Source organism: Eurosta solidaginis, chromosome 1 (genome assembly GCF_040869045.1).
Source record: "Eurosta solidaginis isolate ZX-2024a chromosome 1, ASM4086904v1, whole genome shotgun sequence".
Taxonomy (NCBI): domain Eukaryota; kingdom Metazoa; phylum Arthropoda; class Insecta; order Diptera; family Tephritidae; genus Eurosta; species Eurosta solidaginis.
This window is the reverse complement of record NC_090319.1, coordinates 317,531,701-317,555,194: the sequence shown is the minus strand read 5'-3', so window position 1 is coordinate 317,555,194 and position 23,494 is coordinate 317,531,701. Positions and strand designations below refer to the sequence as shown.

The following is a 23,494-nucleotide window of genomic DNA, read 5'->3' as shown; positions in this document are numbered from 1 at the left end:
TTGGATGGCCATAACCGTTTAAACGGTTATGCGCCAATTAAGTAAGATATTTGAAATAGAAGTTAAAGGGTGCTTGCTGTGATGCCATTGACGCGTATATTAGGATTATTAATGAGGAGCATTAAAAGCACAAAGGTCCTAAAACTATCAGCAACTGGCGACAGACGAGGGAGAGATACCTCTACTGAGTTGGGATAAACAGGTGAAAGACGATTCAAATTCCCTTGGTGCTCGCAATCGATAAAATGTATCCTATAGCAGGATTACTTAAATGGCGCAACTTGCCACGCATCAGATATCAAATTTATTTCCCTTAAATTAAATTCGCGTGCTGGTACGGAGCGCTTCTGCTAATTTTTTTCGTAAAAAATACATACAATTTGCTGCTGCATTGAAAAGGCAACCTCAGCCTTATTCAACCAACACCTTAAGTGTTGAAAACTATCACTTTTTGAACTATAAATTTCGCTTGAAAAACTTAGCATATCTTGAGGCGCCTTAACTAGCGCAAGAGTACTCATCTTTCCTTCGAGGGTTTTGTTTAAGGTTGGTTGATATGCATAATGAAAAAAAGAAAAAATAAAATAGATAAGCAAAGCAATTGAAACTAAATTGTGAAAGCATGTCAACGCTGGAAAAATTGCGTAACACCTTCAAAGAGGGCGGAAGTTATTACTACTTTGGCATAAACGAAAAAGTGATTACAGTACGCAGAAAAGATTGAGAAAAAAACTTAAAAAAATAAAGCAAGATAAATTAAAGAGAAATGAAAATATGATTCTTGTTGATTTAAAGGTGTTGTTAATTAATTTGCCACATGAGTGAATTAGCAAAGTGAGATACAAATTTTGTGTAGCATAAATTCTTATAACAAAGTCGCTTTAGGTCAATCGTGTCAAGTTGGCCATGTAAGGGGTTCAGAAGGGCTAACCATATTTGAAGTAAACTTGAAATATGAAATAGTCTTCAACTATATTTCCCACCAGTGTTTTACTTTTCGCTGTTTAGCACAGTTTAGGTAGATACTTTTTCAAAAATAAAATATCACTTAGTTCAGGGGCCTTATCATGTATGTAGCTCAAGGCGAATCCATACCAGGTGGTGGCAAAGCAAATTGAACCAATTCGCGGTGCAGAAGAATGTCAAGTCAAAAGAAAATTTTCATTAATCAAGAAGAAGCAATCAGCTGTTGGGATGACAACACCTGGTACCATGATTCAATGAAAAGAGGTTTGCACGCATGGTTCAACTCTATGGTTGGCTCATTTGTACAATAACAAAATATGTCTATTCAAATTGTCAAAATCTGTGTATTGGTGTTGGTGCAAATGGTATGGAATGGATACATAAAACTTAGCAGTTTTTGTATCTGTAAGAAAATGTTGCCAATTTGTTTTGATTGCCATCTCCTTTTGACAATCCCATCGACCATGCAATGAAATAAATAAAATCAGCTGATGAGATAAGCCAACCATATATTGAACCATGTTTGCACGGCTGACATATTTTTTGACAATTGCAGTCATTTTGCTCCCAAATCGAATTGACATCCCTTAACTGTGTTGATTCTTTGCGATTTTTCGAAAAATATTAGTAGTAGAAATAGGAAGCAGTCAGTTTCCAAATTTCCAATAAGTACTGAACTGCATAATTTCTTAGAACAATGTTTTTAATTTTATGAGTAAATTATTAATTATGGCATGATCTACTAGTGTGGCTAAACATAGGTAATAAAAGTACGGACACCAAGGAGTCGTGCACTTTCGTAAACCTATGAACATACGAAACCTAAACCAATTCAAAATTCAGCGTTCAACGTCAAAAACTCGACAAGTTAGTATGTAATGGAGATGCCATAACGGAATGTACTCATTGGGCATGTTAACTTTATTCGTTCCGTATGTTCAGAACATTCATCTCCATTTAAGAGTTTGTGGAATCGGTTTATATTTAGAATATTATGTATATACTTATTTGATATATTTGGACCTCGAGAGGTAGTATCAAACGAACGTGTTCCGAATATTCTAAATTAACGGTTTATCCGAAACACTTCCATGAATACTTAACGGAGAAGAGTTTGCCGAAATTTCAGAATAAAAAGTGAACTTTTATGTCAAAGTCAAGGCCGGAATATAAAGCTTTAAGACGATATGCCATTTACTTTTATTTTTTGGCAGTTCATTGCGGCTGCTGAGTAAAGTATCATCCCATGTAGGCTGCCTGTTCAAAATCGTTCTACCTCAAAATATTTTCCAAAAATTTCCCATAACAGGGTTTCTCACAAGAACGCCTTATCTCAAAATGCTTTTCATGAACTCCCCCTTATGTCAAAATGCATTGGACTTATGCTCAGATATGAAGTTTTTGAAACAAATTTTGAGATAGTGCATTTTCGAAAATGAATTATTTCCCCTAAAACCTGTTGGTATTTACAAATTTATTATTTATATTTTTTTTTCTAAAAACTGTTGGGGATAATAGTTTTTTGAAAAAAGAATAAAAATTTTTGGGTTTTGGAGAGTGTTTTGGTAGAAAAATTTACCCTTTCGCCATTTTTTTCGCAGGCTCGAAAATTATTTTTTTGGGTATGCATAGTTTTTTTTCCTGAGCCCAAATCCTACGAAAAATTGATGGCGCGATATCGGTTAACTTTCGTCCATACAAATCGACCCAGGTTATTGAACTAGCCAGTCAATAAAGACCTCACATAGAGCGAATGTGTCGATAATGTTATCGGAATTTTTTTACAACTATACGGAATAATCTCAATCAGTTGCCAGGACTTTTGTTATAAAATAACTCCGTCCTCTTGGCAAGTACTACAAGTATTTTAGGACCTTGCATATTTGCTGCCTCGAGATCCTGCAACTCTGCCGCCCCTAATGTCTGGAACCTTGACTTGGCGAGCGCAGAACACGAACACAGAACATGCGCAACCGTTTCTTCCCAAGGCCTAACACCTTGTTGCAATAGCTAACGCGATATTTTTGGACATTAGGTATGGAGTTTGAATATGCAGAATGGCATGCAATGCTGATGTCGGGGTAGTGTTTACGGTTCCTGTTATGCTAATCATTGATAATCTGCATACGCCCTCAAGGTTTTTGGTAAACGTACTTTGTTGGGTGTCTACCAAACAAGGACCCCATAGTAAAGTTTGACCATTGCCGTAAATACCCAATGAGAGAGTTTAGGCGATAGGCTTCACGTGCATCTAAGCATCCTCTTGCATGCGTACATTGCCGCGGAGGCTTTCTTCGCCCTTTTCCACATGGAGTTTCCACGACAACGTACTATCTAGTATAACTCCTCGATACTTTGTGCTATATATTTTTCTTGTAGGGTTACTCCTTAAATTTTTTACCGGAAAGGGACCTTATATTTCCTATTAAATAATACTAATTCGGTTTTTTCCCCGTTGGTGTTTAACTCAACTCCAGATGCCTAGCCATATACACTGCATTGGTGATAAAACTCCATCCCGCGGCGTTCCTCTGTTTACAGGTTTATTTGCCTCAGTCTACGCGTCGGTCCATTGCGATATGATCATTCTGGAGCTTAATAAAGCCGATCAAATTTGTTACATCCGGATGAACTTCAATCCAGTTGAGACTGTCCATGATTGCTGGCTTCAAAGGCATTGTTGAAAACTCCGGAAATGTCCAGAAAAGCATCTAGAGCATATTCCTGATGTTCAGTGTATCGAATGTCTTTTATTTTTGGTGTAAGCATGTTGTGCTGGAGAGAATAATCCCTCGTTCATTTCTGATTTTATATCCACATCTATTAATCTCTATAGAGTTTTGAGCAGAAAAGATGTCAAACTAATATGTCTGTAGTCTTTTGGATGAGATGACTGGTTATTCCCGCTTACGATATGAAGACTACACGAGCCATTCTCCAAGATTACGGAACGTGGCTCAGTTTTATGCAACCCTTAAAGATTATTCTTAGTCATTCTAAAATCGTTCCACTTTCCATCTGCAGGGAATATCTCACTGGACCCGGCAATTTTAAAATGGCAAAAGTGTTTATTGCCCTTTCAATTTTGGTATTTGTCACCAATCCTGGTACCTCACGCGCCATACTGGGAGTTGGACGTTGTTTTATAACTCTTCCACATCATCTTCTGATGGGAAGTGTGCTTTAGTATTGTCTCAAGGGACTCAATTTACCCCGATCAGATTAGGGGGTCAGAATATACCCGCGGTAGGTATGCCTGTTGTAAGAGGCGACTAAATACCACATTCAATGGGGCTGTGTAGCTTCTCCATACCCAATTGTCAACCTCACCTATCCGTGGCGGATCCTGTTTCATTAACAGCCGAGGCCCTGGCGACCCCGAACTCCTAATGGATCTAAGGGATGGGAGGGCGTGATGGCCAAGAAGGTCGCATGTGGTCTTAACAAATCGTTCCCGAGATGATAGGGCTTGGTACCGGAACGTACCAACCATCAACGTCGATAACACTCCCCAAGGCCTTCGGGGAGTGTCCTTATCGCTACAACAACAACAACAACTGCGGGGAATGCCCCGTCGTTATTTGTCTTATTAGTCCCTTGATTGCATCGCCCTAAGATAAGACTTTGTTCAGTTTCGCGGTATCTCTGAACCATTCTACGTTCGCACAGACATTTTTCCACGGAACCCTCTTCCACCTGTTTATTTCACGTTTATAGATCTCTATATACATCCCAGCTGTCCTCGCTCTGTGCCTCTTTGCCAACTTTAAAATCTTTTTTACGTACCCTCTAAGAAGACTCAACACCTTACTCTACCATGATCCCCTTGAAGCTTCTCAGAGAACAATCTCTGTTGTACGCAGCTGTCAGCGCCTGTGATAGGAAGTTGTTGCACTCCTCCAACTCCTCTACGGTGGGGTTTGCTTCATAGTAACTAAAAAACGAGTATTTTTGCTCTTTTAAATTTCAATGTCCTTTAAACTTAAGTATGTAGTATGTAGTACTTAGTATTACTTTACTTTTTAATTTGAAAAACAAAGAAAACTGCTACGTGCTGCCCGCCAATGTTGCACACGTTAATACTTTTAAAATATTTACCCGCTTTAAGTGCCAATTCAACTCCTCCGCTAAATATTACAAGCATTAATATGCACAAAACGAAATAGACTTTGACGGCACGATTTTTCACTGTTACTTTCCCAATGACAAAATGACAACCGAGAACATTAGCAATAAAAACGGTGAAAGGATGCAATGAAGTGAGAGAAGGGAGTGAATGAGGAGTTGACAAGACAACAGTTACAAGCACATTTTACGCATAAAAAAATTAATGAAATCGATATATGTATGCATGTATGTACGTCTTTAATTTTTATCACTTGAAGTGAATATTAGATTGATTGCATTGTGATGCATAAACTTGTGTAGAATTGCTTAAATGTGTTACTATGCTGTAAGTAAATAAGCACAATAACAAACACAGCAACCAGCTACACTTATGTATATGTACACTTTAAAGCAAGCAGCCAACTTTATGTACAAGGCAACGAAGAAGCAGAGAGATTATTTCACATATATATATGTAGCAAGAAGCTAAGAGCAGAAGTTGTTACTCACACATACAATTGCATATGGCTACAAGAAAATAAGTAAGGAAGGCTAAGTTCGGGTGTAACCGCACATTACATACTCAGCTGAGAGCTTTGGGGACAAATAAAGGAAAATAACCATGTAGGCCAACCATGTAGGAAAATGAACCTAGGGTAACCCTGGAATGTGTTTGTATGACATGGGTATGAAATGGAGGGTATTAAAGAGTATTTTTAAAGGGAGTGGGCCTTAGTTCTATAGGTGGACGCCTTTTAGAGATATCGCCATAAAGGTGGACCAGGGGTGACTCTAGAATGTGTCTGTACGATATGGGTTCCAAATGAAAGGTGTTAATGAGTATTTTAAAAGGAGTGGGCCTTAGTTCTATAGGTGGACGCCTTCTCGAGATATCGCCATAAAGGTGGACCAGGGTGAGCCAGAAGTTCATCTGTCGGGTACCGCTTATTTATTTATATATGTAAAACCACGAACAGTATTCCTGCCATGATTCAAAGGGCTTTTTGTTTTCGCCCTGCAGACATTTTTCATTTTCTTCTACTTAACATGGTAAGTGTCCACCCATTTTATAAAGTTTTTTCTAGAGTTATATTTTTCGTCAAAACACCAGTCCAATCACCATTTTTCATCCCTTTTTTCGTATTTAGTATAGAATTATGGCATTTTTTTTAATTTTTCGTAATTTTCTATATCGAAAAAGTGGGCGTGTTCATTGTCGGATTTCGCCCATTTTTAATACCAAGATAAAGTGAGTTCAGATAAGTACGTGAACTAAGTTTAGTAAAGATATATCGATTTTTGCTCAAGTTATCGTGTTAACGGCCGAGCGGAAGGTCAGACGGTGGACTGGGTATAAAAACTGGGCGTGGCTTCAACCGATTTCGCCTTTTTTCACAGAAAACAGTTATCGTCCTAGAATCTGATCGCCTACCAAATTTCACAAGGAGTGGTAAATTTTTGTTCGACTTTTAGCATTAAAATTATTCTAGAAAAATTAAATGAAAAAGGGTGAAGCCACGCCTATTTTGAAATTTTGTTTTATTTTTGTATTTTGTTGCACCATATCATTACTGGAGATTAATGTTGATATAATTTACTTATATACTGTAAAGATATTCAATGTTTTGTTAAAATTTGACTTTACAAATTTTTTTTAAAAGTGTGCGTGTTCGTCATCCGATTTTGCTAATTTTTATTGAGCACACATATAGTAATAGGAGTAACGTTCTTGCCTAATTTCCCCATGACATCTTCAACGACTGCCAAATTACAGCTTGCAAAATTTTAAATTACCTTCTTTTAAACGTGGGCGGTGCCACGCCCATTGTCCAAACTTTTACTAATTTTCTATTCTGTGTCATATGGTCAACCCACCTGCCAAGTTTCATCGCTTTATCCGTCTTTGGTAATGAATTATCGCACTTTTTCGGTTTTTCGAAATTTTCGATATCGAAAAAGCGGGCGTGGCTATAGTCCGATTTTTTTCATTTTAAATAGCAATCTGATGTGAGTGCCCAGGAACTTACATACCAAATTTCATTTAGGTACCTCAAAACTTACTCAAGTTATCGTGTTTACGGATGGACGAACGGACGGACGGACATGGCTAAATGAATTTCCTTTTTCGCCCAGATCATTTTGATATATAGGCGTCTATATCTCTCTCGATTACTTTATGCCCTTACGGGGTACCGTTATGCGACTAAAGTTAATATACTCTGTGAACTCTTCTCAGCTGAGTATAAATATAAACTACAGTTATGTATATGTACATGTATATATCTAAATAACCAAAAACGAGATACAACTGTTCTAGAAGGCATGTTTGTGAAACGTCTAGACCTTAGGAGATATAGGTGATCGAGGCTAATTGAGAGTATAAAAGCAGCGTATTGCAAGCGATAATCAGTCTGTTTTGATTTAAATACGTTATTAGTGAAGTATAATTGTGAAGTAGTACTCGCAAAGTAGTCTATATAAGGACCATTTTACAATACTGAATATTGGAGTTATTTATTCGACAGTTCATAAAATAAGACGAATTTCCCAAGATTCGTTGCAATTTGTAAGTATTTATGTTTAAACAATGAACTTGAAGCTATAACATAAATAGTTTAAAGTTCAACAATTTATTATATTGGCCATTAGCAAGATATTTCATCCTGCACGTAGTTTATCCATATTGAAGGTCACATACTTATGCACATCCCCTATAGTCATATATGAAATTTTAATGACCTTTTGTGCCATTGGGTGGGAAATTTGATGTTGTATTTGCCAAATGAACAAATATTTCTTCATTTTCTTATACATAGCTTCAGTTTCATTCAAACGACATACATATGTACTTAACATCATTGTGGATGAAACGAGTGTGATATCTTATCCGTCAACTGCCTGACAGGATGTTCGAGATGGCTACTATTTTACGTTTTGGCAGCGTTTTGACCGGATGTTCAATATGGCGGCGCAGAGGGCGGCTATCTTCAGCGGGTGATAGAAAGAGATACAGAATGAGACCACGATAGTCAGTTACAAATCAGGAGATCGGTTTTATGCAGAAGTTATCACACTTGTCTTATCCACAATGCTTAACATGTTTCAATTGTTCATTGCAAATCAAATGATGAGAAGCTTTTGCATATTGTTACGAATATTAGCAAAATTAAGGGGTGCTGCCATCTCTAAGCCGATGCTAAGCAGCGCCTTGCATGCACATCCATAGATCAATCATAATGTATCTACATACACGAATCAATCATTATGTCTACACATATGTAGGTACACGCAGCTGAGAGCAACGCACGAGCACATGCAGATATCTTATCTGAAATGCTCCTAAAGGTATGCAGTTGTGATTGTAGAAGTGTCGCTCACACATACAAGCGCATGGGGTATGAGAGAAGCTATAAAAATTATACATCTGTAGTTGTAGCTGTGAAATGTATAACTAAGTAAAATTCTGGAAGCGCCTATAAGATGCCACGAGGAAAACACAGAGTATAAAAGCATCAGCGGTAGAGGCGATATGGGCAGTTTCGGTTAAGACGCTATCTAGCAGCAACAACAGCAGTATTATTTTAAAAATCAGTTTGAGTGTTATTGTGAAGTACTTTAATAAAGGTCATTTTTCCATTATTCAATATTGAAGTTATTTATTCAACAGTTTAGCGATACGAACGTTAGAAGAAGATTGCAAATAAGGGGAATTGCAATAAATTCGTTACAATATCTACACACACAAAAAAGTTACTCATACGACCTGTCGCACAAGTTGAAGTAATTGCACGGGCTTGGTGCTGTGAGTATCTACTCGATTAAGTGTTTTTGGAAATAAGAAACACCAAAGGCATTTTGCGCCTAATTTTTTTTTTACAAAAGTTGGTTGGAGCCATGATACAAGTGTATAGAGGCAGCTACACTACGTTGTCGTTGTTGTTTTAGTGAAAAGGGCACTCCCCGAAAGTTTTCTGGAGTGTCATTGATGCTGATTCAGATCCATTAAGGTATTAGCCCGACCATATCGGTAACGATTTAGTACGACCACATAAATCCTTGTAGCTCATCCCGCCTCTAGGTTGCCAGAGCCTCATCTGTTAAAGAAACAGGATTCGCCACGAGTAGTTGAGGTTGACAGCAGCTATATATTGCGCCGGAAGCCCCTTGAAAGGTTTGCGCTACACAACCTCTTGCATCAATTTGGTATTTTAGTCGCCCCTTATGACAGGCATACCTGCTGCGGATATATACCAATCCCCCTAACCCGCTGGGGGTGACTCCACTATGTCTTCTTGGTCGCCATTGCCCCGGAAAATGTGTATGTTTATCATTCGTATTGCGTTTTTGTTGTTGTAGCAGTGCTTCACCCCATAAAATATGTGCGACTGCTCACAAATTATCTTCAGTATCCTCAAACGGAAGTCTAAGAAATCTTGCATTTTCAACAAGCGTGTACCAGAGTGAAAAAAGTGTTAGAGACGTTGCTTCCATAATTGAAAAGATGGTTTGTTTCATGTGGGGATACGTTACAATCAGGACATATATTACGTATGCCGAGGTTGATGCTGAATAGGTAAAAGTCTAAACTGTTACGGTATCCAGATCGAAGTTGAGCTAGACTGAGGCGCATCTACTTGGGAGGTTACTTTCCTCTACTGCAAAGTTGAAGTCGCCGAGCAATTCATGTCATAAGGGTAGGAGGCTCTTTGGTAGATATCTCTGAGGACCTTTTTGTGTTTGTTTTTTTCTTCATTAGGCTGATTTCTCAGGTGCCATATTTCCTCATAATCCTTGCGGAGATGACTTCTTAAGTTCCTGGGAGGCGAGGTAATGAGATGCCTTTTGGGATGCCCAGGTTTCTGGATATTCAGCAGAAACTGTTCAACATTTCACTTCTCTTCCTTATGGGGATTACTCTCTCTCCACTGTATAAATGGTGTTCTGCAGACAGTAAACAACCCGTAGCAGCTGTGTGAGCGCTGTTTTGACAGACCTGTTGTTTCATCCAGTGAGATAAATCAAGGCTCGTCGAATATATCAGGAACGCTTAACATGCAAACGGCCGGCCAATTGCTTAGTAAGTGGTAATGAGCGTCTCTTTATCTTTACCATAAGTGCTGTCGGAAAGATATTTCAGGATTTTATTACAGCTCTGGTTTTTAGGTACAATTGCGGATGCATGGTCGAATGTCACACCCAGTATTTTTGGATGTAGGGTAGTCGGTAGCGTAATACCATCGAGTCCAATATGGTCATCATTTGTTTTGTATACGTGTAAATAAGGTCGCCCATAATTTGTTTAGTGACAATGTCAGGTTTCGCCAGGCGAAGAAACCGAAGATATTAGGGAAATAGTCGTTTATTTTTCGTATTGCGTTCAACCTTAACAATTTCCGAAGGGTTTGGGGAGGGTTATCGGTGTTTATGTTTCTTTGTCGGAAAAAGATCCGATACGTTCCGGTTACAAGCACCATCAAGGTACTACCCAGGCGTGTGAAGGAGTAGAAGTTTCTATAAAGGGGCATTAAGGAAATTTGGAAAGGGGATTTAGTTATGTAGAGCAGCCGTAGAAAAAGGGGGCGCTGTGTGGTCAAACTTGATGTAATTTGGCTTGCTGCGCTTGTCATTACGATGACACACAGCATATTGCTTGCGGTCAAGCAAACTTTGGAGTTATATCTACGCTGTGGTGCTCTTTCCGCTCTAGTTTCAAATAGGGTCATGGTGTATGGCTTCAAATCTGATCACCTCTTTACAGATCTTCAACGCGCAAATCCTAGTTAACCACACCAAAAAAGTTGATTATATTAAATTGTTAACACCAACGTGACTGGAAGCAAATTTATGGTCTTATCCGTGTTATTGGGACTTGAATAATTATGTTACGAAAAAATGCTAAGGCTGCGCTGGTCAAGTTATGTTATGCAAATGAAAAAGGCGCTCACAAAGTACTTGTTTGAACGACCGTGTGCAGAGGAAGAAGGAGACCTCATATGAGTAGAGAAAAGTAGTTTGAGGAAGATTCGATCTGCTTTGCTGCTGCCAGTACGATAATAACAAGCTGACAATAACAGCTATGCTCCAATTAATGATGATGGCAACTGAAAATAATTCGGGTAAAATCAAATTTGCCCGGTCAAAAATATTCTGGTTGCGAAACCTTCCTAAAGTTCTTGTGATTTGATATCAATGTTAGTACATGTAATTTAATTTTTAAATAATTTAAAATTACCGGCAGCCTCGCAAATGCGTCCTAATTAGCTACACCTGGATAACGGGCCGTAGAATTGCTTATTAGCTATTTATAAAATATTATTCAAATTGGTGAAGTGGTGGTCAATATAGCCAAATAAATTTAAACGTACAAACTTTTCATCACTAATGCGATTGATTGCCTAATACCGTTTTCACACAGAAACTTAATCAAATCACAATTTTATTTAATGAAATAATAATAATAATTATTATTATTATTGATAGGTCTGGAAGCACTGCCACCTTTGTGCAGATCTATTGTGCAATACCTTTCAGCCAAATTTTGTATCTGGAGGCTTTTGATGTATCTAAGTACCTATTCAGGCTTTTTACTCCATATCACATAGGGATTAGGAGTCCCACCACCTAGATGGGATTGTCACTGCCTAGCTAGAGCGACGCAGTCGCAGAGAATGTGAACCGGCGTTTCATCATCCAGCTTACAGAAATGACAAATTTGGATATCAGATAGATTTAATTTACTTAGGTGATATCGTATACCGTAGTGTCCCGTGTAGTACCCAGTAAGAGTTCTTAGGTCCTCCCTGCTTAGGCTAATGAGTTTGGCTGATACTTTCGTTGCGGAAGTATAAACAGTTTGGCCTGCCTTTGCCCTGGGCAATCAATCCAGTGACGCCTGATTTGATTAGTTTCCCAGTTACTTATAGTTTCCCTGGTGTGTGCTTTTGTGAGTCCACAAAAGGGCTCGGGACCATAGAATGCTGATGCAGCACCCTGCTTTGCTAGGTAATCTGCATGTTCATGAAATAATTAAGTTTCCCTTTTAATACAGGCCTCTTTGCTTCATTAAGCGAACAAAGCCCCAAAAAAATATTTGGTTTTTACAAAAAATAGTTAAAATCGAAATCGGCCTTTTTTTTCTTAACTATGAGTACAACAAAAACAAATAAGGGTGTTTACAAAGATATAACTTATTTTATTCGTCCACGGCCCTTTTAAAAATCTTTTATATAAAAGTGGGCGTGGTCCTTAACCGATGTCATTAATTTTTCTTCAAAGCATTCCTTGAAGTAAAGGCAACCTCTCTGCCGAGTTTTGTTACGATATGTTTAACGATTTTTGATTTATGATTAATAATATTTGTAAAATTGATTTTATCACAAGTGGAAGGTGGCACGCCCACATAAAAAAAATTTTCAAATTTTTATCAAGAGTCTCAATATCAGTCCACACGTCAAATTTCAACATTCTAGGTGTATTATTTACTAAATAATCAGATTTTTTGTGTTTTCCAAATTGTTATATGTGTATAAAAAACTGGGCGTGGTTATCATCCGATTTCGCTCATTTTCAATGCCAATCTATTCTGGGTCCCCAGCAAACACTGAAAACAAAAATCTAAAATATTTGAGAAAAACATTGATTCTCAGTTTGATATTCAACGTTATTTATCATTTGAAACAAAATATTTTCTCGACTTTTTCTCAAACGTCGATCTTCAACTTGAGAATAATTAGAGACATACTTGAAAATTTTTTTCTCTCAAATGTTTGAGAAAACATTGATTCTCAGTTTGATATTCAACGTTATTTATCATTTGAAACAAAATATTTTCTCAACTTTTTCTCAAACGTTTTTCTTCAACTTGAGAATGGTTTGAGATATACTTTCATTTCATTCCATTCTGGTAGAAAACCATCGATATCATGGAATATTTTCGTTAATAATAATGTGAATACTTTTTGCGCCAAAGTTTCTAAATTTTAAAATAAATAATAAATAAAATAAAACATAGTACAACATGCTTATTTTACATCATTGCTATCGACAGTGTCGTCGATAGTGCCGTTGATAATTCGTCGATCTCTAATTTGCATACTTTAGCTGAAAATGTAAACAAGCGATTTTATTGAGTGAAGTTGGACATAAAGTGAAAAAATAAGGAAGTGTTTATACATTTTAATAATATTAAGTGATATTGTACTACATTATGCATAAATCTAAACGAGTTAAAAGTAAAGTGAAGCAAATAATTAATTTCCTTACCGAAAGTGGCACAACAGTGGATTCCATTTCGTTCCGCTTTATTCTCGTTTCAGAAAAAGTTGAGAATTCAAAAATTCTCAATTTGAAAATAAAGGAAAATTCCATATTTAGAATGTGCCTTTTAGCTTGAGAATGCGATCAACGGTTATTTGAAATGCATTTGAACACTAACGTTTGAAATGTGAGAAATGGACTGATTCTCAAATGTATCTCAAACTGAGAATTGACAAAAACGTTTATTGGGTCAGATAAGCTGGCTTGGTGAAGATATATCAATATTTACTCAAGTTATCATGTTAACGGGCGGACTGGCGGACGGACGGACGGACGTGGCTCAATCAAATTTTGTTTCGATACTGATGAGATTCCTTTATACCTGTACAACCAGCCGTTATCCAATCAAAGTTATAATACCCTGTGCACAAGTACAGCTGATTATAATAAAATGCATAAATGTTGCACCTAACCAAATATGTGCCATTTTCGATGTGCCATATTATCTTTTGCAGCAACTGTAGCGAAAATTAAATTTTAAATTTTTTTCGTGTTTTTCTCTTTTTCGTAAATTATTGAAAATAATTTATTTTTGATTGTCATTTGTTACATTGACAATAAAATTCGAAGCACCAAGCAAAACCGACTGGATTTTTCACTCGATTACGCATTCAATAAATCAATAATGAGATAATTAAGAATTTGTATTTTGTACTAACTACTTCCTTAAGCCTCTGTATGAAATTGGCATAAGATTTTATTTCTAACAAAATATTTAAAAATCACACGAGATTTTAACTCCTCCCCTTTTATTCTATTTCAGCTTCTACAGTTCCACAAATACGCGCTAAATACATTCACACCCATTAGGCCGAAAAATGATCACCCGCCACAGCACTTATCGTACTGTGTATGTGCCAACATTATTACTTGCAACTTTTGCTGCATTTTTAACGCTCATCGCATTTGCTAATGGCAAATCGGCAGGTCTTAATATGCCACAACAACAGCAACCGCAATCAAACTCAATACTCTCCGACATTGATAATGAAGATATGCGGCGTAATGATATTGGTGATACGTCAAACTATGATAAACGTATGGAACGTTATGCATTCGGTTTGGGGAGACGAGCGTACACTTACACCAATGGCGGTAATGGAATGAAACGTTTACCTGTCTATAATTTTGGTTTGGGTAAAAGAGCTAGACCGTACTCATTTGGTTTAGGGAAACGCGGTGAATATGATGAAGATCAATATGTTGATGATTTGCTGAATGGAAATTTGTATGAAGCAGCATTTGCGGGTAAGTCAATTAAATAGATCTATTGGCAAATTAGGAAGGAGTTGTACTTTTCTTTGCCTGCTTCGTTCCTTTCTATGTAATCACTTCAATTCCTTTTCTCTGTCTCAATATCTTCCTTTTATTTTAACTTACTCCCTCATTTCCTATCCCAGGAGTGACCCTGTTTTCATACCCCTTCCCCCTTTTTCCTTTTTCCTTTATTTCTCCTTCTCTTTTATAATTTCTTGCTTTGCTTTACCTTGCATTTGCTATTTCCATTTCTCTATCCTGTTTCTCGTCATCTTCCTCAATTATTCCTCTTAAAATTTATAACAATATTCCTACTCCCAATCTTTTTATATTCAGCTGAGCAGAGCTCACAGAGTATATTAATCTTGTTCGCATAACGGTAATCCGTAACGGCATAAACTAATCGAGATAGATATAGACTTCTATATATCAAAATGATCTTGGCGAAAAAAGAAATTCATTTAGCCATGTCCGTCCGTCCGTCCATAAACACGATAACTTGAGTAAATTTTGAGGTATCTTAATGAAATTTGGTATGTAAGTTCCTGGGCACTCATCTCAGATCACTATTAGCGAAATCGGACTATAACCACGCCCACTTTTTCGATATCGAAAATTTCGAAAAACCGAAAAAGTGCGATTATTCATTACCATAGACGGATAAAGCGATAAAACTTGGTAGGTGGGTTGACCTTATGACGCAGAATAGAAAATTATCAAAATGTTGGGCAATGGGCGTGGCAACGCCCACTTTTAAAAGAATGTAATTTAAAAGTTTTGCAAGCTGTAATTTGGCAGTCGTTGAAGATATCATGATGAAATTTGGCAAGAACTTTACTCCGATTACTATATGTGTGCTAAAAATTAGCAAAATCGCATGACGAACATTTAAAAAGTCAAATTTTAACATAAAGTTTAATATATTTACAGTATATAAGTAAATTATATCAACATTCAACTCCAGTGATGATATGGTGCAACAAAATACAAAACTAAAAGAAAATTTCAAAATGGGGGTGGCTCCGCCCTTTTTCATTTAATTTGTCTAGAATACTTTCAATGCCATAAATCCAATAAAAATTCACCAATCCTTGTGAAATTTGATAAAAGCATAGCTTCTATGACGATAACTGTAAAAATGGGCGAAATCGGTTGAGGCCACGCCCAGTTTTTATGCACAGTCAACCGTCTGTCCTTCCTCTTGGCCGTAAACACGATAAATTGAGCAAAAATCTATATATCTTTACTAAACTTAATTCACGTACTTATATGAACTCACTTTATCTTGGTATTAAAAATGGGCGAAATCCGACTACGACCACGCCCACTTTTTCGATATCGAAAATTTCGAAAAATGAAAAAAAATCCATAATTCTATACCAAATACGAAAAAAGGATGAAGCATAGTGATTGGATTGGTTTTTTGACGCAAAATATAACTTTAGAAAAAAACTTTGTAAAATGGGTGAACACCTACCATATTAAGTAGAAAAAAATGAAAAAATTCTGCAGGGCGAAATCAAAAGCCCTTGGAATCATGGCAGGAATACTGTTCGTGGTATTACATATATAAATAAATTAGCGGTACCCGACAGATGATGGTCTGGGTCACCCTGGTCCACACTTTGGTCGATATCTCGAAAACGCCTTCATATATAGAACTAAGGGTCACTTCCTTTTAAAACCCTCATTAATACCTTTAATTTGATACCCATATCGTACAAACATATTCTAGAGTGACCCCTGGTCCACCTTTATGGCGATATCTCGAAATGGCGTCCACCTATAGAACTATGGTCCACTCCCTTCTAAAATACTCTTTAATACCTTCCATTTGATACCCATGTCATATAAACACATTCCAGGGTTACCCTTGGTTCATTTTGCTACATGGTGATTTTCCCTTATTTTGTGTCCATAGCTCTCAGCTGAGTATGTAATGTTCGGTTACACCCGAACTTAGCCTTCCTTACTTGTTAATATTGCTGTTCTTATCGTTGGTCCTGTTCTTCTCACCTTTCAGCACTTCCCCTTTCCTTATCGCTCCCACTCTCCATTTGCCTTTCTATATTCTTTCTTTCCGTTTCCCTCTCTCTCTTTGGATATCTTGGATCTCTAGTTGGTTCAGATTATATTGCATGTGGACATAGTACCGCCCACTGTTCCAAAACTATAAGCCAGTGGCCAAATAAGCCTACTCAAAAAATTGCTTAAAGGTTGAATTCCAACCACACTGTTTTTTTCGGTCCGGGTATATGCACAGGCACACTTTCCGAGAGGTATAGAACGGGTGACTTACCTGTTCGGAAAAACCCCCTGATCCGGTACAGAAGTACATTTTGGACTAGTCTGTTTAGATTGAAATGTCTCCTTTGTTTGGTTAGGCTAAGTTTGGCTAGGTTATGGTATGTTAACTTAGGTTAGGTTAGGTTGAGGGCTAGCTAGGACGTGCTAAGTCGACTACTTGAAGGTGCATTGTGAACTACATAAAATAGCGATGATGTCAACTTCAATTACTCATGACATGATAATACTTTCACCCAGTTTTGGTAAAAGCTGTGCAGAAAAGCATGAAACGAAACGCTTCCATCGGACAATGACCCGTCATAACCGTAATCAATTCACCATGCATCCTCGGTTGTACTGATTTTCCATTATATTGAGACGTCCCCGCTTAGTGTAACATGTCTTAATTCCAATCCCAAAGGTTAAGTGAGCCTTTGTATACTCAGTTATCTCAATATACCTCATTCCGGCATACCTCCTCTGAAATGTCTTCAGCTCACGACGTTCGATTCTACTGTATAAACTTGGTCTTAGAGATGCGCGTTTGTGATACTACTCTTCGGAGGACAGGTCAGTTAGCAGTCACTGGCCACTTTTTATCGCACCACAATCCATCTGTTATTGCTTCCGAGCTTTATAAAAGATATTCTACTAAACTGTACTTCATTAACAGTGAACTGAATTTATCTGCAATCATAAAATAAGTGATCGGTAAGAAACCCCCGTCTCCTCTCCGACCTCCCTTATATATTCCGTTCCTTCCCAAGAATCATAGAGAAACCGCCCACAGTTCCACTTTATTCATTGTTAATGTCCATGGTAAGGGGGTTGGAGGCACGTTCGTTCAACCTATTACTCGCTGATAAGTTTTGGCTTTTCCTTATAAAGCTAAATAGAAGCGAAGGAACGGCATTTACTGCCTCCGCCAGACTGTGACTGTAAAACTGGTCTGTATTTTAATTGGAGTTTAAATTTCACTGGAACTTAAGCAATCTTAGTTTAATTTTATCTTAACCAACTACTAAAAAAACCGATCCTAAGAAGTTGGCATGGAGAAAACGAAAATTTTGATAGCTTATAAATAAGTGACCTGCTGAAGATGGTGAAAATGGCCTAAGGCGTCATCATAAGCTGCTACGCTCATTTCATTTGCTCTGAAAGTTGCCAGGATTTCGCTGAATATCAGTATTCATACGAGAAGCAACATCAGACATCCCTAATAAAACTAAACGAGCCTGACCCATGCGCATCTTGCGCAGTCAATATAAAAGTATCTTATCAAATATCAACAGCAATCAGCTGTTCTTTTAACTTACAGCTTGCGCTGACATCTAGCGTATAATAGCAACTATCGTCAATCAATTAAAACTTACAGCTATCGCTGCCATCTAGCGTACAATAGCAACTACCGGTAATGCAGTGCAAATATTCACAATAGTGCCACAGTACAAATATATTTCTTTGTGTGCTCACAATCGTTTATTTTTATACTCAGTTGAGCAGAGCTCACAGAGTATATTAACTTTGATTGGATAACGGTTGGTTGTACAGATATAAAGGAATCGAGATAGATATAGACTTCCATGTATCAAAATCATCAGGATCGAAAAAAAATTTTATTGAGCCATGTCCGTCCGTCCGTCTGCCCGTTAACACGATAACTTGAGTAAATTTTGAGGTATCTTGATGAAATTTGGTATGTAGATTCCTGAGCACTCATCCCAGATCGCCATTTAAAATGAACAATATCGGACTATAACCACGCCCACTTTTTCGATATCGAAAATTTCGAAAAACCGAAAAAGTGCGATAATTCATTACCAAAGACGGATAAAGCGATGATATTTGGTAGGTGAGTTGAACTGATGACGCTGAATAGAAAATTAGTAAAATGTTGGACAATGGGCGTGGCACCGCCCACTTTTAAAAGAAGGTAATTTAAATTTTTTGGAAACTGTAATTTGGGTGTCGTTGAAGATATCATGATGAAATTTGGCACGAACGTTACTCCTTATACTATATGTAAATTTTAACAAAAAATTTAATATCGTTACAGTATATAAGTAAATTATGTCAACATTCAGCTCCATTAATGATATGGTGCAAAAAAATGCAAAAATAAAAGAAAATTTCAAAATGGGCGTGGCTGCGCCCTTTCTCATTTAATTTGTCTAGGATACTTTTAATGCCATAAGTCGAACAAAAATTTACCAATCCTTGTGAAATTTGGTAGGGGCTTAGATTCTGGGACAATAACTTATTTCTTTGAAAAAGGGCGAAATCAGCTGAAGCCACGCCCAGTTTTTATACACAGTCGACCGTCTGTCTTTCCGCTCGGCCGTTAACACGATAACTTGAGCAAAAATCGATATATCTTTACTAAACTCAGTTCACGTACTTATCTGAACTCACTTTGTATTGGTGTAAAAAATGGCCGAAATCCGACTATGACCACGCCCACTTTTTCGATATCGAAAATTACCAAAAACGAAAAAAATGCCATAATTCTATACCAAATACGAAAAAAGGGATGAAACATGGTATTTGGATTGGTTTATTGACGCAAAATATAACTTTAGAAAAAAACTTTGTAAAATAAGTGTGACACCTACCATATTAAGTAGAATGAAATGAAAAAGTTCTGCAGGGCGAAATAAAAAACCCTTGAAATCTTGGCAGGAATACTGTTCGTGGTATTATATATATAAATAAATTAGCGGTATCCAACAGATGATGTTCTGGGTCACCCTGGTCCACATTTTGGTCGATATCTGGAAAACGCGTTCACATACACAACTACCACCACTCCCTTTTAAAAGCCTCGTTAATACCTTTAATTTGATACCCATATCGTACAAACCCATTCTAGAGTCACCCCTGGTCCACTTTTATGGCGATATATCGAAAAGGCGTCCAACTATATAACTAAGCCCCACGCCTTTTTAAAATACTCATTAACACCTTTCATTTGATACCCATATCGTACAAGAAAATTCTAGAGTCACCCCTGGTCCACCTTTATGCCGATAACTCGAAAAGGCGACCACCTATACAACTACCAACACTCCCTTTTAAAACCCTCATTAATACCTTTAATTTGATACCCATATCGTACAAACACATTCTAGAGTCACCCCTGGTCCACCTATATGGCGATATCTCGAAAAGGCGTCCACCTATAGAACTAAGGCCCACTCACTTTTAAAATACTCATTAACACCTTTCGTTTGATACCCATATTGTACAAACGCATTCTAGAGTCACCCATGGTCCACCTTTATGCCGATATCTCGAAAAGGCGACCACCTATACAACTACCACCACTCCCTTTTAAAACCCTCATTAATACCATTAATTTGATACCCATATCGTACAAACAAATTCTAGATTCACCCATGGTCCACCTTTATGGCGATATCTCGAAAAGGCGTCCACCTATAGAACTAAGGCCCACTCACTTTTAAAATACTCATTAACACCTTTCGTTTGATACCCATATTGTACAAACGCATTCTAGAGTCACCCATGGTCCACCTTTATGCCGATATCTCGAAAAGGCGACCACCTATACAACTACCACCACTCCCTTTTAAAACCCTCATTAATACCATTAATTTGATACCCATATCGTACAAACACATTCTAGATTCACCCATGGTCCACCTTTATGGCGATATCTCGAAAAGGCGTCCACCTATAGAACTAAGGCCCACTCACTTTTAAAATACTCATTAACACCTTTCGTTTGATACCCATATTGTACAAACGCATTCTAGAGTCACCCATGGTCCATCTTTATGCCGATATCTCGAAAAGGCGACCACCTATACAACTACCACCATTCCTTTTTAAAACCCTCATTAATACCATTAATTTGATACCCATATCGTACAAACAAATTCTAGATTCACCCATGGTCCACCTTTATGGCGATATCTCGAAAAGGCGTCCACCTATAGAACTAAGGCCCACTCACTTTTAAAATACTCATTAACACCTTTCGTTTGATACCCATATTGTACAAACGCATTCTAGAGTCACCCATGGTCCACCTTTATGCCGATATCTCGAAAAGGCGACCGCCTATACAACTACCACCACTCCCTTTTAAAACCCTCATTAATACCATTAATTTGATACCCATATCGTACAAACAAATTCTAGATTCACCCATGGTCCACCTTTATGGCGATATCTCGAAAAGGCGTCCACCTATAGAACTAAGGCCCACTCACTTTTAAAATACTCATTAACACCTTTCGTTTGATACCCATATTGTACAAACGCATTCTAGAGTCACTCATGGTCCACCTTTATGCCGATATCTCGAAAAGGCGACCACCTATACAACTACCACCACTCCCTTTTAAAACCCTCATTAATACCATTAATTTGATACCCATATCGTACAAACAAATTCTAGATTCACCCATGGTCCACCTTTATGGCGATATCTCCAAAAGGCGTCCACCTATAGAACTAAGGCCCACTCACTTTTAAAATACTCATTAACACCTTTCGTTTGATACCCATATTGTACAAACGCATTCTAGAGTCACCCATGGTCCACCTTTATGCCGATATCTCGAAAAGGCGACCACCTATACAACTACCACCACTCCCTTTTAAAACCCTCATTAATACCATTAATTTGATACCCATATCGTACAAACAAATTCTAGATTCACCCATGGTCCACCTTTATGGCGATATCTCGAAAAGGCGTCCACCTATAGAACTAAGGCCCACTCACTTTTAAAATACTCATTAACACCTTTCGTTTGATACCCATATTGTACAAACGCATTCTAGAGTCACCCATGGTCCACCTTTATGCCGATATCTCGAAAAGGCGACCACCTATACAACTACCACCACTCCCTTTTAAAACCCTCATTAATACCATTAATTTGATACCCATATCGTACAAACACATTCTAGATTCACCCATGGTCCACCTTTATGGCGATATCTCGAAAAGGCGTCCACCTATAGAACTAAGGCCCACTCACTTTTAAAATACTCATTAACACCTTTCGTTTGATACCCATATTGTACAAACGCATTCTAGAGTCACCCATGGTCCACCTTTATGCCGATATCTCGAAAAGGCGACCACCTATACAACTACCACCACTCCCTTTTAAAACCCTCATTAATACCATTAATTTGATACCCATATCGTACAAACAAATTCTAGATTCACCCATGGTCCACCTTTATGGCGATATCTCGAAAAGGCGTCCACCTATAGAACTAAGGCCCACTCACTTTTAAAATACTCATTAACACCTTTCGTTTGATACCCATATTGTACAAACGCATTCTAGAGTCACCCATGGTCCACCTTTATGCCGATATCTCGAAAAGGCGACCACCTATACAACTACCACCACTCCCTTTTAAAACCCTCATTAATACCATTAATTTGATACCCATATCGTACAAACAAATTCTAGATTCACCCATGGTCCACCTTTATGGCGATATCTCGAAAAGGCGTCCACCTATAGAACTAAGGCCCACTCACTTTTAAAATACTCATTAACACCTTTCGTTTGATACCCATATTGTACAAACGCATTCTAGAGTCACCCATGGTCCACCTTTATGCCGATATCTCGAAAAGGCGACCACCTATACAACTACCACCACTCCCTTTTAAAACCCTCATTAATACCATTAATTTGATACCCATATCGTACAAACAAATTCTAGAGTCACCCCTGGTCCACCTTTATGGCGATATCTCGAAAAGGCATTAACCTATAGGACTAAGCCCCACGCCCTTTTAAAATACTCATTAACACTTTTCGTTTTATACCCATATTGTACAAACATATTCTAGAGTCACCCCTGGTCCACCTTTATGGCGATATCTCGAAAAGGCGTCCACCTATAAAACTAAGGCCCACTCCCTTTAAAATACTCATTAACTAATTTCGTTTGATAGCCATATTGTAGAAACGCATTCTAGAGTCACCCCTGGTCCACTTTTATGCCGATATCCCGAAAAGGCGACCACCTATACAACTACCACCACTCCCTTTTAAAACCCTCATTAATACCTTTAATTTGATACCCATATCGTACAAACACATTCTAGAGTCACCCCTGGTCCACCTTTATGGCGATATCTCGAAAAGGCGTCCACCTATACAACTAAGGCCCACTCCCTTTAAAATACTCATTAACTCCTTTCGTTTGATAGCCATATTGTACAAACGCATTCTAGAGTCACCCCTGGTCCACCTTAATGGCGATATCTCGAAAAGGCGTCCACCTATAGAACTAAACCCCACGCCCTTTTGAAATACTCATTAACACCTTTCGTTTGATACCCATATTGTACAAACGCATTCTAGAGTCACCCCTGGCCCACCTTTATGGCGGTATCTCGAAAAGGCGTCCACCTATAGAACTAAGGCCCACTCCCTTTTAAAATGTTCATTAACCCCTTTCATTTGATACCCATATCGTACAAACAAATTCTAGGGTCACCCCTGGTCCATCTTTATGGCGATATCTCGAACCGGCGTCCACCTATGGATCTAAGGATCAC

The 23,494-nt window shown here is 37.9% G+C and overlaps 1 protein-coding gene across 3 annotated transcripts in view; it reads left to right on the top strand.

Annotated features, from left to right (window-relative positions):
- Positions 1-23,494, top strand: part of AstA (allatostatin A) — a 69,222-nt gene that overhangs the window by 44,206 nt on the left and 1,522 nt on the right. For all 3 annotated transcript variants that reach the window (XM_067772401.1, XM_067772394.1, XM_067772388.1), the window contains exon 2: positions 14,153-14,637. In XM_067772401.1, the coding sequence (XP_067628502.1) occupies positions 14,208-14,637 (430 nt within the window). In that variant the 5' untranslated portion in view covers positions 14,153-14,207. The remainder of the gene's footprint in view (positions 1-14,152; positions 14,638-23,494) is intronic.